The sequence below is a fragment of the Thunnus maccoyii genome, chromosome 14, assembly GCF_910596095.1.
Source record: "Thunnus maccoyii chromosome 14, fThuMac1.1, whole genome shotgun sequence".
In the NCBI taxonomy this organism is placed as follows: Eukaryota; Metazoa; Chordata; class Actinopteri; order Scombriformes; family Scombridae; genus Thunnus; species Thunnus maccoyii.
The window spans coordinates 26,729,083-26,753,026 of record NC_056546.1 but is presented as its reverse complement, the minus strand read 5'-3'; the positions used below and the strand labels follow the sequence as shown (position 1 = coordinate 26,753,026).

Sequence of the window (23,944 nt, the reverse complement as noted above, 5' to 3'; positions counted from 1 at the left end):
ATGCTGCTGCCTTCACTTTTAGATTCTCTTTACAATTGAACTCTTAGGTTCATTACTGGAGATAATTACACTCACTGTTGCGTGCAAATGTAATAACCATTGGTATTATAAAAGCCCTAATGTCTGAAAATTGCCATCTTATATCTATCTCATTTATGCTGCTCTATACTGAACTCTAGTTGATGCTTTATGAACACTATACCAGACCTGATTTAGGAAAGTCTGCTTTTACTATTAACGAACCACTCCTGTGGAATCATCTGAAATCCTCCCAAAAAACCATTGCAGCCTATTCTCAATAACAATGCCGTCCTGCCTCTTACTGAGCTTCCATTCTCTCTTTGTTATTTTCTATGTGTCTGTTGTTGTCACATTAAGTCAATTCTAGTCGTCAATTTAATTTATATAGTGCCAAATCACAACAGAACTTATCTCAGGGCACTTTTCATATAGAACAGGTCTAGACCTCAAGCAGAACTGGGCTCTAGGTAGACCTCAAGCAGAACTGGGCTCTAGGTGGGTGGCCATCTGCCTTGACCGGTTGGGTTGAGAGAGAAAGAGCGAGGGAGAGAGGGAAGAGAGAGACACAGACAAGCACAGCAACAACAACAATAACAATAACAACAATAATAATAATAGAAATATGACTACTAATAGCAGTAGCAGTGGGCAAATATGACTAATAATAATAGCAGCAGCAGTGGGCGTCAAGTTGGACCACGGTGGACAGCAGGCGGTTCGCAGTCAAAGGTTTCCTGCAAGAGGAGAAAGCACAAAACTATGGGGAAGATCCAAGGCCAAAGCTAGGTCCAAGGCAAGCCTGGGCCAGCCCTAACTATAAGCTTTATCAAAAAGGAAAGCTTTAAGCCTACTCTTAAGTGTAGAGAGAGTGTCTGCATCTTGAACCAAAACTGAAAGATGGTTCCACAGGAGAGGAGCCTGATAGCCGAAGGCTCTGCCTCCCATTCTACTTTTGGAGATTCTAGGAACCACAAGTAAGCCTGGGATTTTATTCTGGATTTTACAGGGAGCTGGTGAAACTCTGCTGTTCCGAGAAAAATATGATCTCTTTTTCTAGTTTTGTGTCAGTACACATGCAGCTGCATTCTGGACAAGCTAGAGAATTTTTAGAGACTTGTTGGGGCAGCCTGATAATAAGGAATTGCAATAATCCAGCCTTGAAGTAACAAATGCATGGACTAGTTTTTCTGCATCTTTTTGAGACAGGATGTGCTTGATTTTTGCAATGTTACGTAAGTGAAAAAAGGGCAGTCCTTGAAATTTTGTGGGAGTTAAAGGTCATATTCTGATCAAAGATAACTCCCAGATTCCTTTCAGTGGTGCTGGAGGCCAGGGCAATGACATCTAGAGTAGTTATATCATTAAATAATGTGTTTCTAAGGTGTTTAGGGCCAAGCACAATAACTTCAGTTTTGTCTGAGTTTAGTAGCAGAAAATTGCAGGTCATCCAGGTCTTATGTCCTTGAGGCATGCTTGGAGATTAGTTAACTGATTGGTTTCATCAAGCTTCATTGATAAATATAATTGGGTATCATCTGCATAACAATGAAAATGTATGGAGTGTTCCCTAATATTACCTTAAAGAAGCATATATAAGGTGAATAGTATTGGTCTAAGCACAGAACCTTGTGGAACTCTGTATCTAACTTTTGTGTGCATGGAGGATTCATCCATAGTGTGTACAAAACTGAAATCGATCTGATAAATAGGACTTAAACCAGCTTAATGCAGTTCCTTAATGCCTGCGGCACTATCAACAAGATTATCAGGGACTAAAGTTAGCATGATAATCTGATATTAGATTGTTTATTAATACAGTTTTAGATGACAGAGATATAATGTTTAAGAGTCCTCATTTAATTCTCCTACTTTGTTGTACTATTGCAGTGGTGGTGTTAATTTTTATTCGATTTTTATGTATGACTCCTCCTCTGTTTACTTTAGATTTTGTTGATTTGAGTGTTCAGGGAGCAGTTTCCATGGGGTTTTGGGTGGATAACTGTCCTAATAGAAGCGCAGAGAAGCGTGTAGGACTGCGGCTCTGCCTCCTGGTCTCAACTCTGGGTTGTCATGGTTTTCACCTACTAATAGACTCAGCCATATTTCTGGTTATGAGAGCAGTTCCATCGAAAGTGGGATGTATGCTGTATCTCCTAATCAGACCAGGTCTTCCCCAGAAAGCCCATGTCAGGTCAGGTTTGGCAGGGGCCCAGAGAAAACTACAGAGTCCGACATTGTCTTTGCATATGTACACACATACAACATTAATTTTAGTGACCTCCGCTTGGCATAATTAGGAGACGTTACTTCTGACGTAATTTTACCATATTTACACTTATCCTTAGCCAGCAGCTTTAAGTGGGATTCTGTGTCGCCCGCTCTGGCCCCAGGAACACATTTGACTATGGTTGTCGGTTTTGCTAACTTCACATTTCTCACTATGAAGCTGCCAGTAATCACAATTGGTTTCAGCTACTATGATGCTGAGTGGGGAGAACCTCTTAGACATGTGAACTGGTTGGTGGTGAACCTTGGGCTTTTGTTTAGGGCTTTGCTTTCTTCAGACAGTCACCCAGCCAGCCTGGCTTCCCGGCAGCTCAGGAACTACCAGGGGAGTAGAAGCTACGCTAGGTCGGCCTGCACTGGCTACTGAGGGCTGGCTAACCACAGTAGGCAATGACCGATTTTCCATGGTACGGAGCCAAGCTTCCAATTCACTGAGCCTCGCCTCCAACACTGCAAATAAACTAATTTTTTTACATGTACCATTATCACTAAAGGAGGCAGAGGAATAGCTCAACATATGACACACCAAGGAAGAGAGTGCAGAGTGAGAAGGAGAGAGAGAAGCCATCACTAACTGCTAAGCTAAAGCAGCTAGCAGATCTGAATAGCGTGTAACCAACTATGGGATTAGCAAGAAAGTCACTAAAAGAAGGAGAGAGCTAAGAGTGCTTTAGCAGAACTAGTGTAAGTTTAAATGTACAGCAGGTAGTGAAGAATATAGTAAAATTAACTGACTTGAGAGCAGCAAAAACGCTATCAGTAACATAGCACAGAACTGAAATAAGACAATACGCTTACCGCAGCATGTCAGCACATCCGCACCAAACCATTATTTGATTTATTTTTCATTGTAACTGCCAACAGGGCATTGCTGTATAACAGCTTGTACTATATACTCAGGCAACCTTCCCTATATGAATAAAGGTATAACTAGAAGTTTGTGCTGCAAACTTTTCCTGTGCCAGCAGTACTCTGCAGATGGTGGCACAAAAAACAGCATGTATAAAGTAGTCGCCACCGAGCAGAATAATGTACCATCTGTTTAAGCACTGTCACCCCCACGGCTTTGTATGGCTCCCAGCAAACATTCTGACATTGAGTTGTTGATAAGACGGCCTGCAATGACATTGAAAATGAAAATTGAGACAACATCTGTAGTCATGCTACCTGCATCAGGACCAAAATACTGTATCTTTCTGATATCAGCTCCAAACTGCCTACAAAGCTGATGTAATAAAACTTTTTATCATGCTATGATATCATTTTATTAAAGAGTTGAACTTGATTAAATCAATGAACTGAGTTTGGACACCTCCTGATCATCTCTGCCTGTCAAATGTTGCTCTGTATGCTGAGTCAAAGATTACTCTTGTCATTTTAATGTGATTTTCCTCAGATTTTTCCTCAGATTCAGTAACAGAGATCTAGATCTGGGTGTGATTTTGCTGGTTCTGTAATCTCATGACACCTCAACCCTAGTTGGCCAGACTCACATTGCACACAGATAACTACATAACCTGGACACAGTCCAGTCATAATGACTAAATGATAGCTTTGAAGACAACAAGAGGGAAAGCAGTAATAGGGTAGCCTGTTACTTCACCCACAGTTTTCAGCTCACGAATTGAATGCTAAAGCAATTGACAGCTCTCACTTTTAATCAGACATTTGCATGATGTACCCTTCCTCCACCTGATTAGTCGAATGCACAACTCGCATAGCTGCCATTTGTCTCATGTGGAAATGATTTCTCCTACACTAATCACCAAAGTTTCTGACTCATTTGGAGCCGAAAATGGCAAATCCAAGATCAGTTTACAAAAATAGCTAATTTAAAGCTGCCCTCATCAATATTTTTGCATAACCAATGAGTAAAATGACTGTGTGTAATATCTGCAGTTTTCCTCACCTCTGTGGAGCTTTTAAGCATTTCTCAGCTCATTGTTTTAGTTTTACAGCCTGCAGCTAACTAAACATACAAGCTCTGAAAACATTTAGGAAAACACAAACAAATAGGAGGAACTGTTGGCAAAGACATTAGTCTTTAGACCATAATATAAGCTAGCTTCTAAATGGCCAAAAAAAAGAAAAAAAACAGTGGTGAGTCATGACATCATCTATATGGCCCAAAATGTCTCCTTTCCACATTAAGATGTCTGAAAACACCTAGACCTATATTATATATTTTGTTGAGTTCTGTACTTACATTCTCCCAAATGTTTCCAACAATTTTCAAGCCCAGAGAAATCCGTAATTTTAATCAAGGTCCATTTCATTTGGTCACCTGTCAGTGGCGCCATATCCGCCAGAAGCTCTGTCATAAATTCACTTTTTATTCAGTTTTAAGCCACATTTTTACAATACATTTTTAGATCTTGGTTGTTTTTAACTATATCTTTAAACCAGATGAAGGATTTTAGTCATCAGATGTCTGGATCTTAAGTTATCAGAGAAACAAGCTGATCAAATGTTAGCAGCAGGTCAGCTCGCAGCCCCTCCGGTGTTTCGGTTTAACAAGTGACCATGTTAACTGACTTTCAGCTGGATGCGCCATGGTTGTCACAGTGATGGAGTCACGAACAGAACATGTAGTTATCTTCTTAAATGCCTTATATTATCTTAAAATGAATGTTCAGTACAGTATATATTCATCTTGCCCTCTTTGTCTAACATTATGTTAATTGAATGTGTCACCAATAAGAATATTTCTTAATGTTAAATGTTAGCTTGTCAAGAGTAGTTAGAGGAAATGCTGAACGTTGTTGCAGTATATTATTATGAGTAGTAGTATTATAGTATCCAAACTGATGGTCACAAGTTAAACAGACGGTAGGCTGGTCAAACCGGGGGACCACACAATTTACACAATATTTACCTGAACATATTGTGTGTACACAATGACAAAGCAGGTTAATTGGTTGAATATGAGCCACTTTCCAGTTGAGGATAACTGTATGAAATCCAGATAGACTATAGCTGCACTGCGAACTTATAGCTACATTTTGTTTCCCACATTATAAGAAATGGTATGAGGTGAATGCTTCTTGCTGAGCACAGTTTAACTTACGTAAATGGTTTGTGTAGATAATAAACAAAGATATATATTGATTAACATAAATTTGGTAAGGCTTTGAGGAGCCAGCTGCCGTCACTACAAGCACCCAGCTGAGAGTCACCAGTTAACACGGTCACTCGTTAAACCAAAACACTGAACGTCCTCTGTCCGCTAAACAGCATTGGAGAAACACTGTTTTTTTACATGAAACTGCTTTAGTCAGTGTTTTGGAGTGGAGGAGACCTCCTTGGATAATTTGGCTCCCAGTAAAAATCTCTTGAATGATGAACACTGAAGGAATCCTAACTGGGAGATGCCGTACAGCAATGGTGGGTGTTAAACAATGAAGACAACAACTCCCATGATCCCACGCTACTTCACAATATCATCAAACTCTGTCTTTTGTTACCGGCAGAAAATTATGTATTGTGCATTTTACATTACAGATCACTCTCTGATTGGTCCAACATAATTTCTGATAGAGCTTGGTTGATTCACAGTGAATGTTTGTCTTCAACATATCTGACAGAACATTTATATTGAATCATGTCTGTTTAAGATGTTTGTCATTAGGTGTTATTTGTTAATCTGTCATTTTAATAGACAGGTTGACATTAAACAATAAGACAGAAACATGTCAAGGCAGATTTCATTAGGTGTAAATGAACAGTAAAATTGTCGTGTATTAGGATTACATTATACCGTCATGAGAGCATGTAATAGTGTAAAAGCTGAAATTTGTGTGAAGCTTTATATGAACTCATGAGAATAACTCAGGGTTTATCAAATGAGACAACCAAACTTGCATTAAAAAAATACAATATTACTTCTTTTCTATGGCGTTTGCTGCTCATTCCCAACTCAGTACAGTGTGTGACATGACGATAAAGATTCAGTAGAAAGTTACATTCTGCTGGCGTTCTCTGAATCCCTTTTAATCTTTATGGTGGTTTTCTTGTGGAGATGTTTAAGGCAATTTCATCTATAGGAAGACATGACCTTTGAGAGGATATAAACAAACAATCATTTATTTTCTTCACTGCAGAGAAACATATAAAAAAATATGAATATTTTGACTTGGATGATACTTCAGGAAACTGCAACATGCTTGTAAACACTTTGAAAGTGCTTGAAAATGACTTGTGAAAACCTCTGAAGACAGCAAAGATAACTGTTACCGTAATGCATTTAAGCAGGAAATTGTATGAATTTTCAGCCTTCTATAGTGCAACTCTAGTTTCTAAAGACAGACTAAGCAGAGGAAAAAAAATATTCCAAAGCCCAAATCAAATGTTGGTCTTCTAACTGTTGAAAATTGGGCCCCTTGTAAGTCCAGCCACAGTTTCCGAATATGTTTGCATGGACTGTTTCCATTCTAACTCTCTCTAATAATGTGTCAGAATGCGCTGAGCTTTGAGGCGCAGCATTCAAACCAGAGGATCATTAGCAGTCAAACTAGGTCTTAAACGCTAAGCCAAAATAACGATCGTACTCCAGGAATGATCTGGGAACGACCAGCACATAGAGTCAGTCTCTCTTTTCTTCCTCTTCCTCTTGTTTTCTTTTAATCTGTGTTTTTACAAAGCAGTGGAGCCAGAGTCTTTGAAAAATGACCTGAGAGTGGAAGGCAGACAACAGCAAAAGAGAAACGAGGGGGAAGGGTTTTAGCGTCACATGGGTGAACTCAAGGGGCCACAGTATTAACGGGGAAAGGGCTTCAAAGCTGCTGGCGTCGCTCAGGGGCCCGGCCAGGAGAGAGGTGCTGGGGTGTGGGGTAAAATAGGCAGAAAGAGGAAGAGAAATGAAAGGGAAGCGAGAGGTGAAAGAAAGGAGAAGATGCTCATCATTCTTCTTGAGGTGGAAGTGAGGACTCTTAACTCAATGTTCAGTTTATCTAATTCCTTTCCTTCTGCAGGATCTAAAGATAAAGTCCTTGCACTTCATGCTCTTCATTACAGTTATCATCTCTGACAGCTTTATATAAATAAATGTCAATTTCCTATTCTTTAACCCACTGCCATAACAACAGTGACTCTCTGTCACTGTTGTTTTTCCACATTATGTTTTACATGTGCTGGTTAAAACTCCCTGTAACCTTTTTGCTCTGATATACAAGAAGTGATGTGTTTTACATTGACAGTTTGTCCGGAATTTGCAAGACATTTCCTTTTCTTTTTATAATTCAGGAGTTTTATATTAAAGATTGATATAAATCTTATGTCTGTGTAGAGCTGGAGCAAGGATGTGGTTAGCTTAGCTTAGCATAAAGACCAGGAACAGGGTGAAAAACATAGCTACCAAGATGAACAGAGAAGAAACAACAAACTTGTGTGTAGAGGTGTTGGTGGTTGTCTCCATGATATTAAGTACCAAGAAATCCTTCATTTGAGATCTTGTTCCAGAGATACACAAGTGGTGAAATTTAGTGTATGAACAGTAGTGTGTACAATTTAGGCATTAAAAGTAAAGTGAGGATGCTTGCAAAAATAATGTCATGAATAGTTTTTATTTATCTATTAACTTCAGGTTGTTTCTGTTTACTGAACTTCAAGTTCAGTAAACAGAAAATCAATATTTTCTGTGAGCAGCTTTGCCTTTAAATAGCAGCAGTTCTCCTCAGTATACCTGCACACGGTATTTCGAGGTACTTGGCAGGTTGGTTGTTCCTGCATCTTGGAGAAGTTGCCACAGTTCTTCTGTGAATTTTGGTGTCACAGCTGCTTCTGTCTCTTCAAGTAATCCCAGACTGACTCCATGATGTTAAGATCAGAGCTCTGTGGGGGGGCATACATCTGTTGCAGGATTCCTTGTTCTTCTTGTTGCTGAAGATAGTTTTTTATGACTCTGGCTGGATGTTCGGGGTCATTGTCATGCTGCAGACTGAATTTGGGACTGATCAGATGCCTGTCTGATGGTACTGCATAATGATTAAGAAACTAAACATCTAAAGTGCCTAAAACTTTTGCACAGTACTGTATATGTATAGAGTTATATAGTTATATAGTGTTATAATGCAATTTTCTCATTTTGTAAAACCTGGGTTGAACACAACTAGTATTTGATGTTCAACATCTACAATAAGAGAAACAGGATATCATCTGATATTGTCAGTGCTGCCAGATGGAAAATGGAAAAGTATCGTACAAGAGGCTTAAAATGATCAAATTTTGAGGAAAATTATTGTATGAGAGTCATAACCAAGAGAACACATGGGTGTAAATGTGTAATTTCAGAAAACACATATTTATTGAGATGAACGACTAAAAAAATTGAAACTTGTTGATGTAGTTATATGGTGCGTGGAAGGGGGTAGTTTTTCAGGACTCACTCAAATAAAAATGTCCCAACACTGAAAACAAAAGCATAGCTGTTCAATAAACTAAAGGCTATAATGGAAAACTATAACAGCATGAGTTGTAGCCTGTTCAGCATCTACATGGAAATTAAATAAATAACATGCTTACTTTATCAGCACTCCTTTTCTTTACTTTTTTACAGCAGTAAGCTATCTCTCATGTCGTGATCATGAGTCACATTCATCATCACAGCAAGCATGATTGGCTGGAAAGACATCACGTGACAAGAGATGCATAAATACAGATGTAGGATCCATATTTTACTATCCTGAGAAATGAATTAAAATGAGATGGCCTAGACTGATTACAAATACTAAGTGTCGCAAAATGATCAAATTATCGTACAGTATGGAATTTGTGGCATTATTGATCGCACAAAGGGCAAAATGGGCAACGCTGGATATTGTTATCAGGTCTGATAGAGCATACTACAACATGGACCCTTAATGATGCAACATACACTTTGGCTGCCATATTTGAAGTATACTATACTGTATATGTCTCCAGTCACAGTAGCTGTAAGAAGCTGACTGTGTTTCTAAAATTGGGACTAATCTGCATCAGAAGAATGAAATAAATATGTTTATTATCCTCACTGATTTGACCAAAATATATTTTCCACTGAAAAATAAAATAGTTTAGATTTGGAAAATTTCAACATGTTACCCACTGAAGCTGGTGAAGGTAACTGAAGGTGGATATGTATGCAGGAAAATGAAATTGCGGCGGAAAAAGCACTGAGGTCATTAAAGACAAAATGTTTCAGTCATGGACTTTCATCAGGCATCAAATTCATAATGTGAAACAACAGGGGGACCTAATCTCACATCAAAATGTTGTTGATGGAATAATTGTTTCAGGGGTTTGAGATTTGGTTCACCTTTTAGATTTGATTTTACAGCCAAAAAATGTGTTGTTTCACATTATGAATTTTAATGCCTGACAAATGTTCATGGCTGAAACTTTGTGTCTGTAACGAACTCAGTGCTGACAGTTTGCATGATTTCTTCCCTCCCTTTAACATCTTACATCCTTACTAATCATTTTGGTCACTTTCTTCTACATTTGCACATCAGTAAAGATATCTACTAAAAACTTTTACTACACAAATAATTTGCAGCTGCACGTTCATATCAGCAATCTTTTACATTTGCTAGCCTGCTATGTGCAGTCTACAGTTCTGCTTCTTCATTGATCTCTGACAAGACTCAATATGCATTTTGCTGGAGGCAGTATCATTTAATTAGGTTGTCAATGGCAGATTGACAGTTCTCCTCATCACTGTTACATCAACATGAACCCTTTCTGTATCTGTATGGGCAAACACACCGCTCACTGGGCTGCCATTAGGCTTTGCTTACATTCATTAAACTGGAAAGACAGGCAGAAATGTGAAAAGAAATATGGACCAATAATTACATTTCTAGGCTCTCTGTTTCTGTTTTGGGGTAACTAATGCATTCAGCCTTTCTGTGCACACATCCAGGTCTCCAGTATACCTCCGTCCTTGAAGGAAGAATAAAGTATTTTGAATTGAACTGAATGGTTGCTTGGAAGTTTGCAACAGAAGTGTAAATCATCTCCATATATAGTGCCATATATATACAGTATATATACTTGGTTTCCCGTGGCTTTAAAAGCTAGAACTCAGTGATGTCTGGATGCAGTAATGCAGTGCTGCCTACTGATTTGGTTTTGTTCTGTTGTTCTGTCATGAGCGACTGGCTGGAGGCTGTTTAAGTGAGCGATGAGGAGCAGTGTCTGAATGAATGGGCTTCAGGGTGGCCAGGGTTGGAAAACAGATTCACAAGCATGTACACACACACATATATGCATCTACACACAAAGACAAGATACAGATGTCTCATACTCCCAACACAAAACTCTGCGGTCCTCACTCATTCCATCCCCCCCCCCCCCCAATCTCTCTGTCTTTTATCTCGCCCTCTCTCCGTCTCATTTCTTGTCGCACTGCTTCCGGCTGTGTGCAAATTCATTCACTGTGAAAATGGAAGGCAGCTCCACGCCGCACAGTTTCATTTAGTCTTACATTCAGTTAGCCACAGAGTCCATGTATGCTGCTCTCACCCACATTTCAGATGAAATTAAAGATCTCTAATCATTCATGCAAACTGACACAGAAGTAATTCATTTCGTCACCAACATCACCAGTGCTGACTTTCTGGGGTCGTTGATTTGATGGTGTCCACTCCCACCTCGCTCGGACATCACGTCCGGTTTGCGTCTGCAGAAATTGTGTTGTGATTAACCAGAAAACTGACACTACTGTCAAATGCCTTTGGTCTTTGGTCAGGTTTCACTTCATTACACAGGAGGCTGCGTTGAAAATGAAATGAAAAGTCTGATGGACTTTTACTTCTACAACTGAATTTCAGGGGTCTTTGGACAGCTTATTGCCTACCTCTCAGTTGCATGTGGGATGACCAGCCAACTTTAAATACTGTACGAAATTATGTGTTTACTTAGTGCTGGGCGATATGGCCAAAAAGCATATTCAAAAAACACAGGTTATCCCATGGACTGCTATTACTTTAAATAAGTATAGCATGGACATCCTTTTTAATAGCGCGTGTCAGCACAGACAGAGCAGAACCCATTAATTCATTTGCACCTGCTGTTTTTGTTTCTTGACATCAGCCTGATATCTGTGGACTGCTGCTAGCCAGTGTTAGCTAACCAGCAGGTAGAGACAAACTGAACCAAGTAGAACCTGCACTCTGTCCCGCTGACTCCCGTGGCTTGACCTCTCTTAACCAGAGATGATACCTCATCTTTTTTTTAGTTTATTTCTCTTGTAGAAGCAACAGTTCAATTCACAGCCTGAGCCGGCTGGCCACCTGGAGGCACAACGGTCTCATAAACTGTAGTGTAACTGTTAGTTTACTGTCATGACTCAAGACGGCTAATGTAGCCAGCTATGATCTACCTTTCTTCCTGACTAAAATTAACCCTTTTTGTAATAATTCAGTTTTTACAATGTAGACAATTTCCACATCACACACAAACAAAAATTCAATATATCACCCAGCCGTGTGTGTACTGTATTTGTACATCAGCTTGGATGAATGCAGATGTTTAACTGAACTAACCATTTTCCTCCCTCCTCTTTGCAGATGCGGAGCACTCGAGGTGTGTCTGTGTGGCCTGTTGGATTTGTGGGTGGCAGAGCGTATGAACGCCCCCTGGTGTCGGGGGGAAAAGTTGTGGGCTGGTACACCGGCTGGAGACCGGACCGCCCTTTCGCCACCGACATGGCAGGTATGAGCAACACAAAAAACACCATTTTGTTAATAAAACTGATTGTAGATTTTCTTTTTCGTTCTACCAAAACAACCAGAATGTTCATAATCCAAATCACCTTACACACAATCCATGTGTTGAAAATATTTTTGTCAGTCCTAGAGGCAGTGCTTAAAAGTGTAGTTAGACATTTTGGGAAATACAATTATGTTCTTTTTTTGCAGAGTTTGATGTGAAAGTCGATACCACTCTCACAGACATGAGTGTTATTGATCTTCTCATCTATTTCCCAAAATGTCAAACTAGTCCTTCAAAGATGGCAATGACGGCTGTTATCCTTCCTCTATTCAACACTTCAAAACTCAAAAGGCAAGACATCATAACGTATCTTGCAGGGCATCTCAAGCTAATTCAAGACAATGCTTTAGAGGAATTGATTAGTATTGGAAACAAATGAAATTGTTTTACTCAGCCTGCACAACCTCTTGTTTCTTTTCATTAAAAGCTGGAATAAAATCCTTCAAATGGATCAGTTGTTATCTGGAGGTTCAAACACAGTGGGTGAAACAGTGAGAAAGGAGTGGTTTGTTTGAAAAAGAAGGCGTTTGTAGAGAGTTTATTGTAGTTACTCTGGTTCTGTTGTTATACTGCAGATTAGCTGTTTAGGAAATAATGGTGTGAATGAAATCTTGTTCCCCGTTTTTGTTCCCAGTGCTTTGTATAAACCTCAAAAAGCCTTTATTGATCAGGTCATTGATTAGTGAACGGTTAAAGTCAACTTGACTGTTTTGGTCTGTTGGCTTTCATCAGACTAGAGAACAAACAGAAAACAATAAGCAGTGCTCTTTCTTTCTATGAGTTTACCTGAAGAGATCAGACAGCTTTTCTATTGAGCTTTTGTTTTTTCATGGATTAATTTGCCATAAAATGAGATATGATCTTTCCAATTTAATGTTCTGTTACTCCTCCACACAGGAGCTCCTGTGCTACTTTGCTTGATTGTTTATTCCTGATATAAATCACAAAGCAGGGTTGCAGTCTCGTTGAGCAAAACTGTGCTGAGAGGCGACACATTAGACGGAATCAGAGTTTAAGGAACCCTGCGGCCTTAAAATGAAAGCCTGAGACATCAGGAAACTGAACACTTTATGTGTTCTGAATACAGCCCGTTGTCTCAGAAAGACTCCCCAGGCCTCAATATAAAGCCCAACAAGTCTGCCCTGCACTCTTAAACCAGTTCAGTACATACAACAGTGGATTCTATCTATACTGAGAGGCTTAGAATCATCTTTAAAATTATTTCATTTTTCAGACTTATTAATGATCTTGAACCTCCTATGATGGCTTCATTTCATTTTTTCTTGCCTTGCTGTTAGTGCTTTTGCTTTCTAAAATAACTGTAGTGTTCACAATGTTGCAACTTATTTTTTATGAAATTCAAAACCCAAAGGCTTTTACATTGTCTGACTGGACAATTCGACCTAATCAAGGAAAGTTTTATACATGGTGATTTTTTCCCATCATTTTATCACATTAACATGGGAAGTACATTATACTACTTATATTTCTATCCATTGTATTATATACACATTTTGAATTGACACTAAGACGTGAAGCAGGCATCTAAGCATCAACCTAAATATTTAAACTAAGTTAAGGTAAAAAAAAAAAAAAACATGCCATCCACGTTAGTGGCTGTGTGAGGCATGATGTTAGCATCCATGCTAACATCAGCATGAATGCTTACGTCACATGTTCACAATGACAATGCTAACAAGGTGATGCAAGCATGTATAATGTTTACCATGCTCACAATATTAGCACATTAGCATGCTAACAATTGCTAATTTGCACTTAACACAAAGTACAGCTGAGGTTGATGTGAGTGTCATTAGCTCTGGAGGTATTTGGTCAAAGAATTGGACCAATAAAAATTTTGACCTGATAAAGGCACATGAAATTTCATAACAATCCATCCAGTAGTTATTGAGACATTTCACTGAAAAACCACAAATATCTACCTCATGATGGTACTAGAGGAAAATTCAGGGGATCACCAAAGTCATAAGGATTCATTGTGTGGTATCATGAATGCCTGTACAAAATACAAATTTTGTTCCAATCCATCCAATAGTTGTTGAAATTTTCCATCTGAACCAAAGTAGTGGACTGACCAACATAGGAAAATGTTTGTCCACCATAACAATTTTCAACTGTGACAATATGTCAGTGTTGTACAGTATTTACAGCTTGCACAACCCCCATGTGGCCAAAAATCTATTAATGCTGGTTTAAACAAGTGGTTTTAGTTGTTAGTTGTTGTTAGTTTAATCTTACACACTCAAACAAAAGATGCTCATGCTCAAACAAAACCAAATTGCTACAAGGAGCGATCAACCTTTAGGACGGGGTCAATCTAAAATCAAACTCCACAACAATACTGCAGGGATATGAATGCATTTGGTTAGGTAAGCCAATTTTTAGATGGAGTCCAAGTTTTTCTTGTAGTTATTATTGTCCTAATGGAGAGTGAAGACTAAGCAAACATCATCATAAATCTATTTACATCTCCACATCTCCAGTGTAAAAATCCAATCAGAGGAGCACTGAGCACCAATGTTCCCTCTGACCTGAGAGAAAACAATTCATCACACTGACCAAATAATAATACCCTGTCAGTCAGCTCTCATTATTCCACTTCACCCACACATATACTGCATTCAGACTCTGATGAAGCCTGTTTTTGTTGGTAAATAATTCTAAATGTAGAAGTGTTGCATTTCAGAGGGTTTTACCATAGATACAAATGATGATTGGATGCCTACTGTATATCTTTCCAAACACATATGTCGAAACAGCCGGGGGCACTGCCGCAGAGCACACATGCACACACACTCTCTCACACACATGCACAGGTCTGCCCTTGGGATTATTGTTAATTAAACCGTGATATCAAGAGTTAGCTTCTCTATTTCTTTCCTCCACCTTTCCTGCTCCACCACGGGCAAGATCTCATCCCTACATCCTCCCCCCAACCATCCCATTCCACCTAATCTCCCTCTCTCACTCACACAGACAAACACACACATACACATACACACTGTAATTATCAGCCTTACTTTTACACTGCGCTATATAATTACACTGTCAATTTGCACCACTAAGATTTACTGCCACGGCTGTATTACGCAGCATTTTTTGCTTTAAATTCTGTAAAAACAACAATGGCTGCACTGTGCAAACGGCCCAAACTTTATTCACTCTTAAATTATTATTCATAGGATTTACAATGGGGTGTCTGCAGAGTGCTGAGTGAGTGCCAGTGCGTGTCCTAATAGTATTGTGTTATACAGCGCTGTATTGTTAGCAGACCACTAAAGCCTCCCATCTACTGCTCTGTCTCATTTAGCCAGACACAATGGAGCCTGGACAATGATGGTGTGGAGTACTATTCACCTCAGTGTGTGTGTGTCTGTGATTATACACATGTGCACACCCACACACACACACACAATTTCATCATGCATCTATTGGAAAGACACGCAGGAACACACCTGCCAGCATTTGAATTGATACAAGTGGACAGGCATACATGTTCCCAGACACGGACACACATGCATACATGCAGTTTTCCAAATGCACATTAGAGCAGCATCTCTGCAAAACAGGGCAACACACTCAATATACACAAAAATGCACACACAAAAGACACACCAACACAAAGATGGTTGTACCTTGAAGTGGTACTTGTACCTTGGGAGTATTCCTGAGAAGGGGACATGAAAGTGTTTAACCCCCAGTAACCCCAGTGTTTATACCCTGCTCCTGAGATGGTGAGATGAGAGCGAGAGAGAAGAGGAGAATAGAGACAGTGTGCAGGAGCAGTTAAAGACAAAGCAAATACCCATCATCCTGCACTGAGGTACTGTAGTAAGCTCAGTTCAGCTAAGCACGTAAGATGAACTGAACAGAGAACTAAAAATTGTAGATCATAAGTCCTTGGAAAATATTAGTACAATTCAGTCAAAACACTCATGTCAAGGGCTTCAGTGTTTATTGCAACAATAACTCACATTTTGTCATTCTTGCTGTGTTCATGTGATGCTCTGGAACAAATCTAAGCATGCTTGACACAGACTGTCCCTGAGTTCACAAAAACACATATGGACAGAAACCTTCAAAATTTACAAACAACTAAATGTAGGAGGAGGCGGAGGGAGTTAATGCTGAAAGCAAGCTGTGGTGAAGCAGCAAGAATGTAGAGATCAGCGTTGGTGTATGCACCAAATGTTCATTCTTAACTCGTTACATTACTACATTTCTTCCAGAGCTTTCAGCCACATCTCGTGGTCTTTATCAGTGACTGAAGTATAGAACGTTGAGATGTAGCTAAGTGCTATAGAAAAAGTCTACTAAGTTTACCTGAGTTAAGAACAAACTACTATATCTAAGGTCAAGAATGAACCTTCAAATTTAGATTTATATGAAGCACCTCATGTTAGAGATAAGTCACCAATATCTATAGTTGATTGGTTCTCCGTGCTTGTTTGAACTATCGCAAGGCTTCATTTTTTTGTTGATGGAGTAATCTGTACTTCCATATATCAATTTCATACATTTTCCATCACTCATCTGGGTCTGAATCACAGTGGTAGTGGGCTAAGCAAGGCAGATGTCCTAATCCCCACCCACGTCCTCCAGCTCCTCTTGAAAGGTCTCAAGATGTTCCAGGACCAAATGAGATATGTATTTATTTCAGCTTGTTCGGGTCTTCCTGGCGTCTCTTCCCAGTCAGACATGCCTGCAAAACCTCTAAAAGTAGGCACCCAGGAGGTCCTTATTAGATACCCAATCCACTTCAACTGGCTTCTTTTGATACAAAAGAGCAGCGGTTCTACCCTGAGCTTCCTCCAGATCTCTAACAGTGATCCCAGCCGCCCTGCAAAGGAAACTCATTGTGGCTGCTTTTATCTGCAATGTCATTCTTTTGGCCACTACTCAAAACTCATGAGCATAGGTGAGGGTTGGAGCATAGATCACCTGTTAATTCAGTTCGACAGTCCGGTACAATGCCTGCATTACTGCTGATGCTGCACCAATCCACCTGTCGATCTCACATTCAGTCTTACCCTCACTTTTGAACAAGATCTTGAGATATTTGAATCAAATCTGTAAAAATCTGTGCGTCCCTCATTTTACATTCCCCTAGTAGACTGTAGAAAAACAAAGAGGTAGTGTCTGTCATGTCACCCATGGGTTTCTGAAGGGACATTGTTTTGGAGGCCTGGAATTATGTTTTACTACTTGTGGCCATCTTGGAGCTAGAAAATCCAGAATCCGTGTGGAGCTAAGAAGGGACAAGTGAGCAGCAACCACTATGGCTGACTGTGAATACCTGTAAATCCATCAAACATACCCTAAATATACGTAACCCTGAAAGGAGCAAAAGTTCTTTGGAATCAACACACAGACACATTTAAAGAAGGGGACCCTTTGAGTGGAAAAAATAAATGTCTTCAGAGAGAAGTTGGGATGGTTTTTGAATAGATTTCAATACACAAGTGGTTTATTGGACCTATAGCCTAGTGGCCATTAGATGGACATTGGCTTCACTACTCCGAGGTGGTAGTTCCTGTTTGATTTTGTCTCAGTCATTGGTTCCAGGTGCTCGTTGCCATGGTGTTTTTCCACCGTACGTCCCAGTGGTCACCCGTCAATCAAACTGTGTGGGTGGCACTGTGACACCTCGCTCCTTGAGTTTTCAGTTGTCCTTGTCTTTATTCAAAACAAACAAGTGGTCACCCGTCAATCAAACTGTGTGGGTGGCACTGTGACACCTCGCTCCTTGAGTTTTCAGTTGTCCTTGTCTTTATTCAAAACAAACAAGAAGCCTGTCTGTTGGAGGATCTGCTAAACATCTGGAGTGGATCCCACTGTTGATAGAGGTTACCAAACAGTTCATTTAGTTTACGTGTATCATTTAATTCCACGTGTGACGGCTGCTAAGTGTGCTCACTTCTTTTTTTTGCCTTGGCAGTTAACTCTTCTATTTCGCATCACCCTCTGAACTGAAAATGAATAACAGAGCAATGGGCAGCAACAGCGACAGAAAGGAAGTATAGAGGGAGGAAACCAAATTAAATTGGCTGCATGCTCACATGTAACCCTAGAGGACAACAGTACATCACATGGTGCCCTCAGGCTATCAAAGCTTCAGGTTACACTAGAGTAAAATAAATCAATAAAGCAGAGTTAACCAGGCAGTGTTTTCAATCTCATTTCATTTTTTAAAATTTATTCCTCTTCAAACTGCATCATGTACTGTATGTTTCATATCATGTCTGACACATCTTCCCATTCCTTGAATGAGAAAGTGTGTCTAAACTTTTGACTGGTACTGTATATCTAAAATGTTTATCTCCTCTCCTTCATCTCTTTTATCTCAAAAACATGGTGATCTCCTAGGTACCCAGTAAATTTCATGACAACTTGCTCATCAAATTTTGATCTTTCTGGTGCTGGTGATGTTACCAGAGGAAAAGTCAGGGGGATCCCTAAAAACATTATTGAGATTATTGAGATTTTTGAGATCAGTTGTCATGGATTAAAGTGCTGGTCAATGGGAAATTTTCACCGGGTGGAACTATGGAACTAGGAACTATGGATATCCAACTTTGACAACTGACTCTCTGTCATCAGCAACTGCAGGCCTGCAGGATAGCAGGACAAAGACTTGACTGTAAACTTAAAGCTTACATACATGAAAAAGCATGAACAGTGTACAGTATGTGGCATCAAAATACCCCATGTACACCTGGTATTAACATGCAATCAGGATCTCGATATCTTGGATCGATATCTGGATAAGGAATAGAACATATTAATGCTGTGTCCACTATGTTCACCAGATAGTCACTAACTGTGTCTGTTTGCAGTTTGGTGCTGAGCAGGTAGTGTATAGCTTTTAGAGCTTTTTCTTTGAAAACAGGTGCCTGCTGCAGGCAAAAATGACACCATGAGAGCACTGAGAATACACCACAACAGTAAAGTTGCAGCCACACAGCTAAACAATGAGCTAAAACTTGTTATAAAGCTCCATAAAGCTGAGGGGAGCTGCAGAGTCACTGATAATTATCTGTAGGTTCATCACTAAGAGCCACACACAACACATTACACACATTGTTATTAGAAAAATATTTATTATAGCCGCTTTAAATTAGAATACTTTTAGGCCAACAAAATAATAAATAAAGTCTTCAGCAGTGCCTTCAGTACATGGAGAAGGCTTCAGACCTTCATTTTGTTTTTTAGTTTCTGGTCAAAATTTTCTGAGAGTGGTGTTGGAGGGAAACATGACCTCAGTATTTCAAAAATCCTGTCTACAGTGTTGAACTGCTCCCTCAAGACTATCCTGCATCACTTCTCTGGACCTGGGTCACACCATGTTTGTTAACAAGTCTGCCAGCTACGCCTACCTAGTTTTCATATTGATATTCGATCAAAATGCAGGCTGAATCAAGAAGCGAGAATGCTTAGTCATACCAGGTGTGAATGCAAAGGCCCCATACTCAACGTATAAAGTAACCAGATGCATCTTGCATGCTATTACCAGACGTAAATGGGGTCTGACTAGCCATTAATGCGGATCAAGGGAGTTGTAAAAACATTTAAAATTCTATGCAACTACAGGTAGATATTTTTCTCCAAAATGGCAATGTAGTATTTTGAGGATGAGCTCCGCATGCAATAGATACATGCAGTCATATAGGTCAGCTAGAGAGGGTCAGGAGTAAAGTGGGACAAGTTAGTGCAGAGTCTGGACAGTAGCGTCTTGGGTAAACATGGCTTTATTTCAGCTGTGATCTCCATATCACTGAGGCTAGCTGCAGGTCAGCAGATGTATATCTAGTAATTGCTCTCATATCTATTTGCTCCACCACCTGAGCTGCATTTATATCTGTGATTAGCCTGCAGTATCGCACACAGAGCAGTAATAAGCTGGATATCAGCGTAACCTAATAACTGTATAGGTATTCTGTAAAGTTCTCTGTATGGTTTTTGTAACTCCTTTAGTGTTTCAATTAGTTTCACAGACAATTATACCCTAAAATGTCACAAAAAATGGTCAAATTAAAATGTAGTGGACATCAGTATAACCTCCAATCTATAAACATCGTTTCTGTATAAGTCAATCTGGTGTGTATATTTGTGTCTGTATGTGTGAAGGTGAGAACAGGATGAAGAGGGTGGGTGTGTCTGTGATGGCTGACCTGGCCTAAAATGTAGAAAACTTAACCACTATAAGGGGATGATAAGCCAAATCCATTTGCATGTCTACATTTTCTCTCTTTGTGACCCGCGCTGACTCTCACATTACTCAGAGGACTGCGGTCTGCTAGCCATGTGTCAGTACCTCAGCATAGCTGCAGCATAGAAAATGCTGCTTAGCCAGGGGGAGAGGGAAAATAGAGGAGGTGAGGATGGTGAATTACTGGGGTTGAATTCCCACACTAACACATTGATTGCCAAGGCGTGCCACCCACTAACGATTTGCATAAATAAATATTCAGTAATTATGCAGAGAACTTGCGCATGGAGGATCGCAACCATTTCTGAAAATATCCTCCTGTAATGCTCAAAACTAGAAACTTTAATGTCTCTACTGCTCCCTCAGTGAAATTCTGTTCTACTAACTGCACCCACACTTTCATTTTTGCTTTCTTGATTGGGCATTTAAGGACTATACTCTGTGTTTTTATATGTCTTAGCCAATTTATTACAAATTACAGATAAATTACACCACTGGTATTGAGATTTTTCAATATGTTGTTCCTGCCATCCAGACACCGATTTCAGTTTGTATGGAAATCAACTTGCAGAGACACCTGATTGTATCCATCCGCCCAGCATTTCCGTTTAACTAGTAACCTCACTCAATCAATCAATCAATCAATCAATTTTTATTTATATAGCGCCATATCACAACAGAAGTCATCTCAAGGCACTTTTCACATAGAGCAGGTCAAGACCGTACTCTTTAATATACAGAGACCCAACAATTCCCCCATGAGCAAGCACTTGGCGACAGCGGTAAGGAAAAACTCCCCTTTAACGAGTAGAAACCTCAAGCAGACCCCGGCTCTTGGTGGCCGGCCATCTGCTTTGACCGGTTGGGTTGAGAGAGAGAAAGAGAGAGGGAAAGGGGGAGGGGGGACAGAAGAAAAAAATCACAACAACAACAACAACAAGCACGAGCAGCAACAGCCAGGGAAGGATGCCATCAGGACTGTGAAGGACCGCGAAGGTTCGGCCCGGGACTCAGGTTTTCCTGTGAGATGAGAAAGCACAAAAAAACTCCGGGGAAGAAGCAAAGTTAGTGACATGCATTGATGTTACATGAATGCATACAGATGGAGAGGAAGAGGAGGAGAGAGGAGCTCAGTGCATCATGGGAAGTCCCCCAGCAGTCTAGGCCTATAGCAGCATAACTAAGGACTGATCCAAGGCGAGCCTGGTCGGCCCTAACTATAAGCTTTATCAAAAAGGAAAGTTTTAAGCCTACTCTTAAACATAGAGAGGGTGTCTGCACCCCGGACTGAATCCGGTAGATGGTTCCATAGATAGCTGAAGGCTCTGCCTCCCATTCTACTTTTAGACTGTAGGGACCACCAGTAAGCCTGCATACTGGGAGCGCAGTGTTCTAGTGGGATAATACGGTATTATGAGCTCTTCAAGATATGATGGTGCCTGACCATTAAGGGCTTTGTAAGTTAGGAGAAGGATTTTAAATTCTATTCTAAATTTTACAGGAAGCCAATGTAGTGAAGCTAAAATGGGAGAAATGTGATCTCTTTTTCTAGTTTTTGTTAGTACACGTGCAGCTGCATTCTGGACCAGTTGGAGAGTCTTTAGAGACTTGTTAGGGCAGCCTGATAATAAGGAATTGCAATAATCCAGCCTAGAAGTAACAAATGCGTGAACTAGTTTTTCTGCATCTTTTAGGGACAGGATGTGCCTGATTTTTGTGATATTACGTAAGTGAAAAAAGGCAGTCCTTGAGATTTGATTTATGTGGGAGTTAAAGGACATATCCTGATCAAAGATAACTCCCAGATTCCTTACTCACTGTGATAACAAGAGTCCAGGAAGTTTCCACTTGTAACTCCCCCAAAAAGGACACATTTATTTTTACATTTCTGTTTGTGTACGAATTAAATAAATCATGTTTTTTTTAAATATATTTTTGGGCATTTTATGCCTTTATTAGATAGGGACAGTAGAGAGAGATGACAGGAAATGAGGAGAGAGAGATGGGTAATGACATGCAGTAATGTGGTATGCATCTTAACTAGGCCACTGAAGGACATCATATATACCATGTTAATTAGTAAGCTTTACAAGTGCTGGTAGGCAGATTGTTTAACTTTGTACAGAGTTAGGCTAGCTGTTTCCCCCTTTTTCCGGTCTTTATGCTAAGCTATGCTAATCACCTCTCAGTTCTAACTTTGCACTTAACACTCTGACACAAGAGTGGTATTGATCTATAATCTAACTTCTCCTCTAACAAACAGAGCTCAAATATGCAATTAGGAGATGAGGAGATTCATTTTCTCCACAAAGCAGTGTGTTGTAAAAGTTGTATACTAGATTGTGAAATTGAGCTCAGTTAATAAAAGGTTGTTAAGCATTGTTAGCTTGCTCACTAGCCTGGCCAATTTAGCTAAGCAACTGATGTTACATTAATATTACACTGTATAAGCCTCAAGGTTTAACTTGTGAGCAAAGACATGTTTACAACAAGGCAGTGAACACTGACCCACTGTGACAACTGGTTTTCTTATGTTTTGTTGATTGACAGAGAGAGCTTTTGATATAATTTTACTGTAAAATACAAACCACATAGCAGAAGTGTGAATTTCAAAATGGACTCCTGAATGTTTCAATGGTGCAGAGTTCATCTCCCAAGTAATTAATTTCAAGTTAAATTTATGTGAATGCAGGTCTATTTCTCTATTCCTTTTCCTGTCTACTGACTCAGCAGGAAGGCTGAGAGAGTTACACAGCAGGCAGAATGAAAGAGAGAAAGTGCTGATGGGATTTGTTTTCATCCCAGTGGGGGTGTCCTGAGGCTGCAGTGTGGGGTCTTAAAGGGAAATGCCACACAGGACAAGAAATCATACAGACTATGCAGAGTATATCTGAACCATCTAGTGAATATTTGTGAACAGGAACACCTTCAACATGCTGAATGTTGACTGGAAGTTAAAACAGCCAAAACTCACTTTAGACCAGTAACGATAATTAGTAAGCTCTCTAACTTTTAGTTCTCCAACAATTTATCCTTTGGTTATAAGGGTATTCACAGTACTGAGAATCAGAGACTAGTCTACATGCATACAAAGAGATTTTTAGCCATGCCATAGCGACCAGGCACAATGTCTGCTGGTCCAGAGTGAAATATCCTGACAAATATTTGGTGGATCATCTGGTCAGAAGTTTAATTTGTGCTATACAATTGACATTCATGCCAGCTTTTCTTTTTGTTTACTACAAAAATGTTAGCATGCTAACACATTAAACTAAGATGATGAGCTTGGTAAACATTATAGTATAATATTATACTAAAGCAAAGCACGTTAATATTTTAAGTATATGAGCATGTTAGCTGCCGACGTGAGAATTTAGCTCAAAGCAGCGTTACATCTAAGTACAGACTCACATAGCTGCTAGCATGGCTGTATACTGCTGTAGTTGACTTAGTATTTCTAGAGAGAGGTTGAGGCTTTTTGAATGGGGGTCAGTTGGAGCATCTAGCGGCCGTCAGTGACATTGCACTTTAAGGGACTCCCACATTGGCTTTAGCCTCAAGCCGTGGTAGTTGCCTCTTGGGTGGAGGACATACTCTCAGGAGCACCACATGAAAAATGTCTGCCGACTAACTGAACAACAAATGTTATAAAAAGGT

The 23,944-nt window shown here is 39.8% G+C and overlaps 1 protein-coding gene across 1 annotated transcript in view; it reads left to right on the top strand.

The window, feature by feature from the left end:
• b3gat2 (beta-1,3-glucuronyltransferase 2 (glucuronosyltransferase S)) overlaps positions 1–23,944 on the top strand; it is a 55,246-nt gene that overhangs the window by 17,398 nt on the left and 13,904 nt on the right. The window contains exon 2 of the mRNA XM_042432803.1: positions 11,853–11,997. Within this exon, the coding sequence (XP_042288737.1) occupies positions 11,853–11,997 (145 nt within the window). The remainder of the gene's footprint in view (positions 1–11,852; positions 11,998–23,944) is intronic.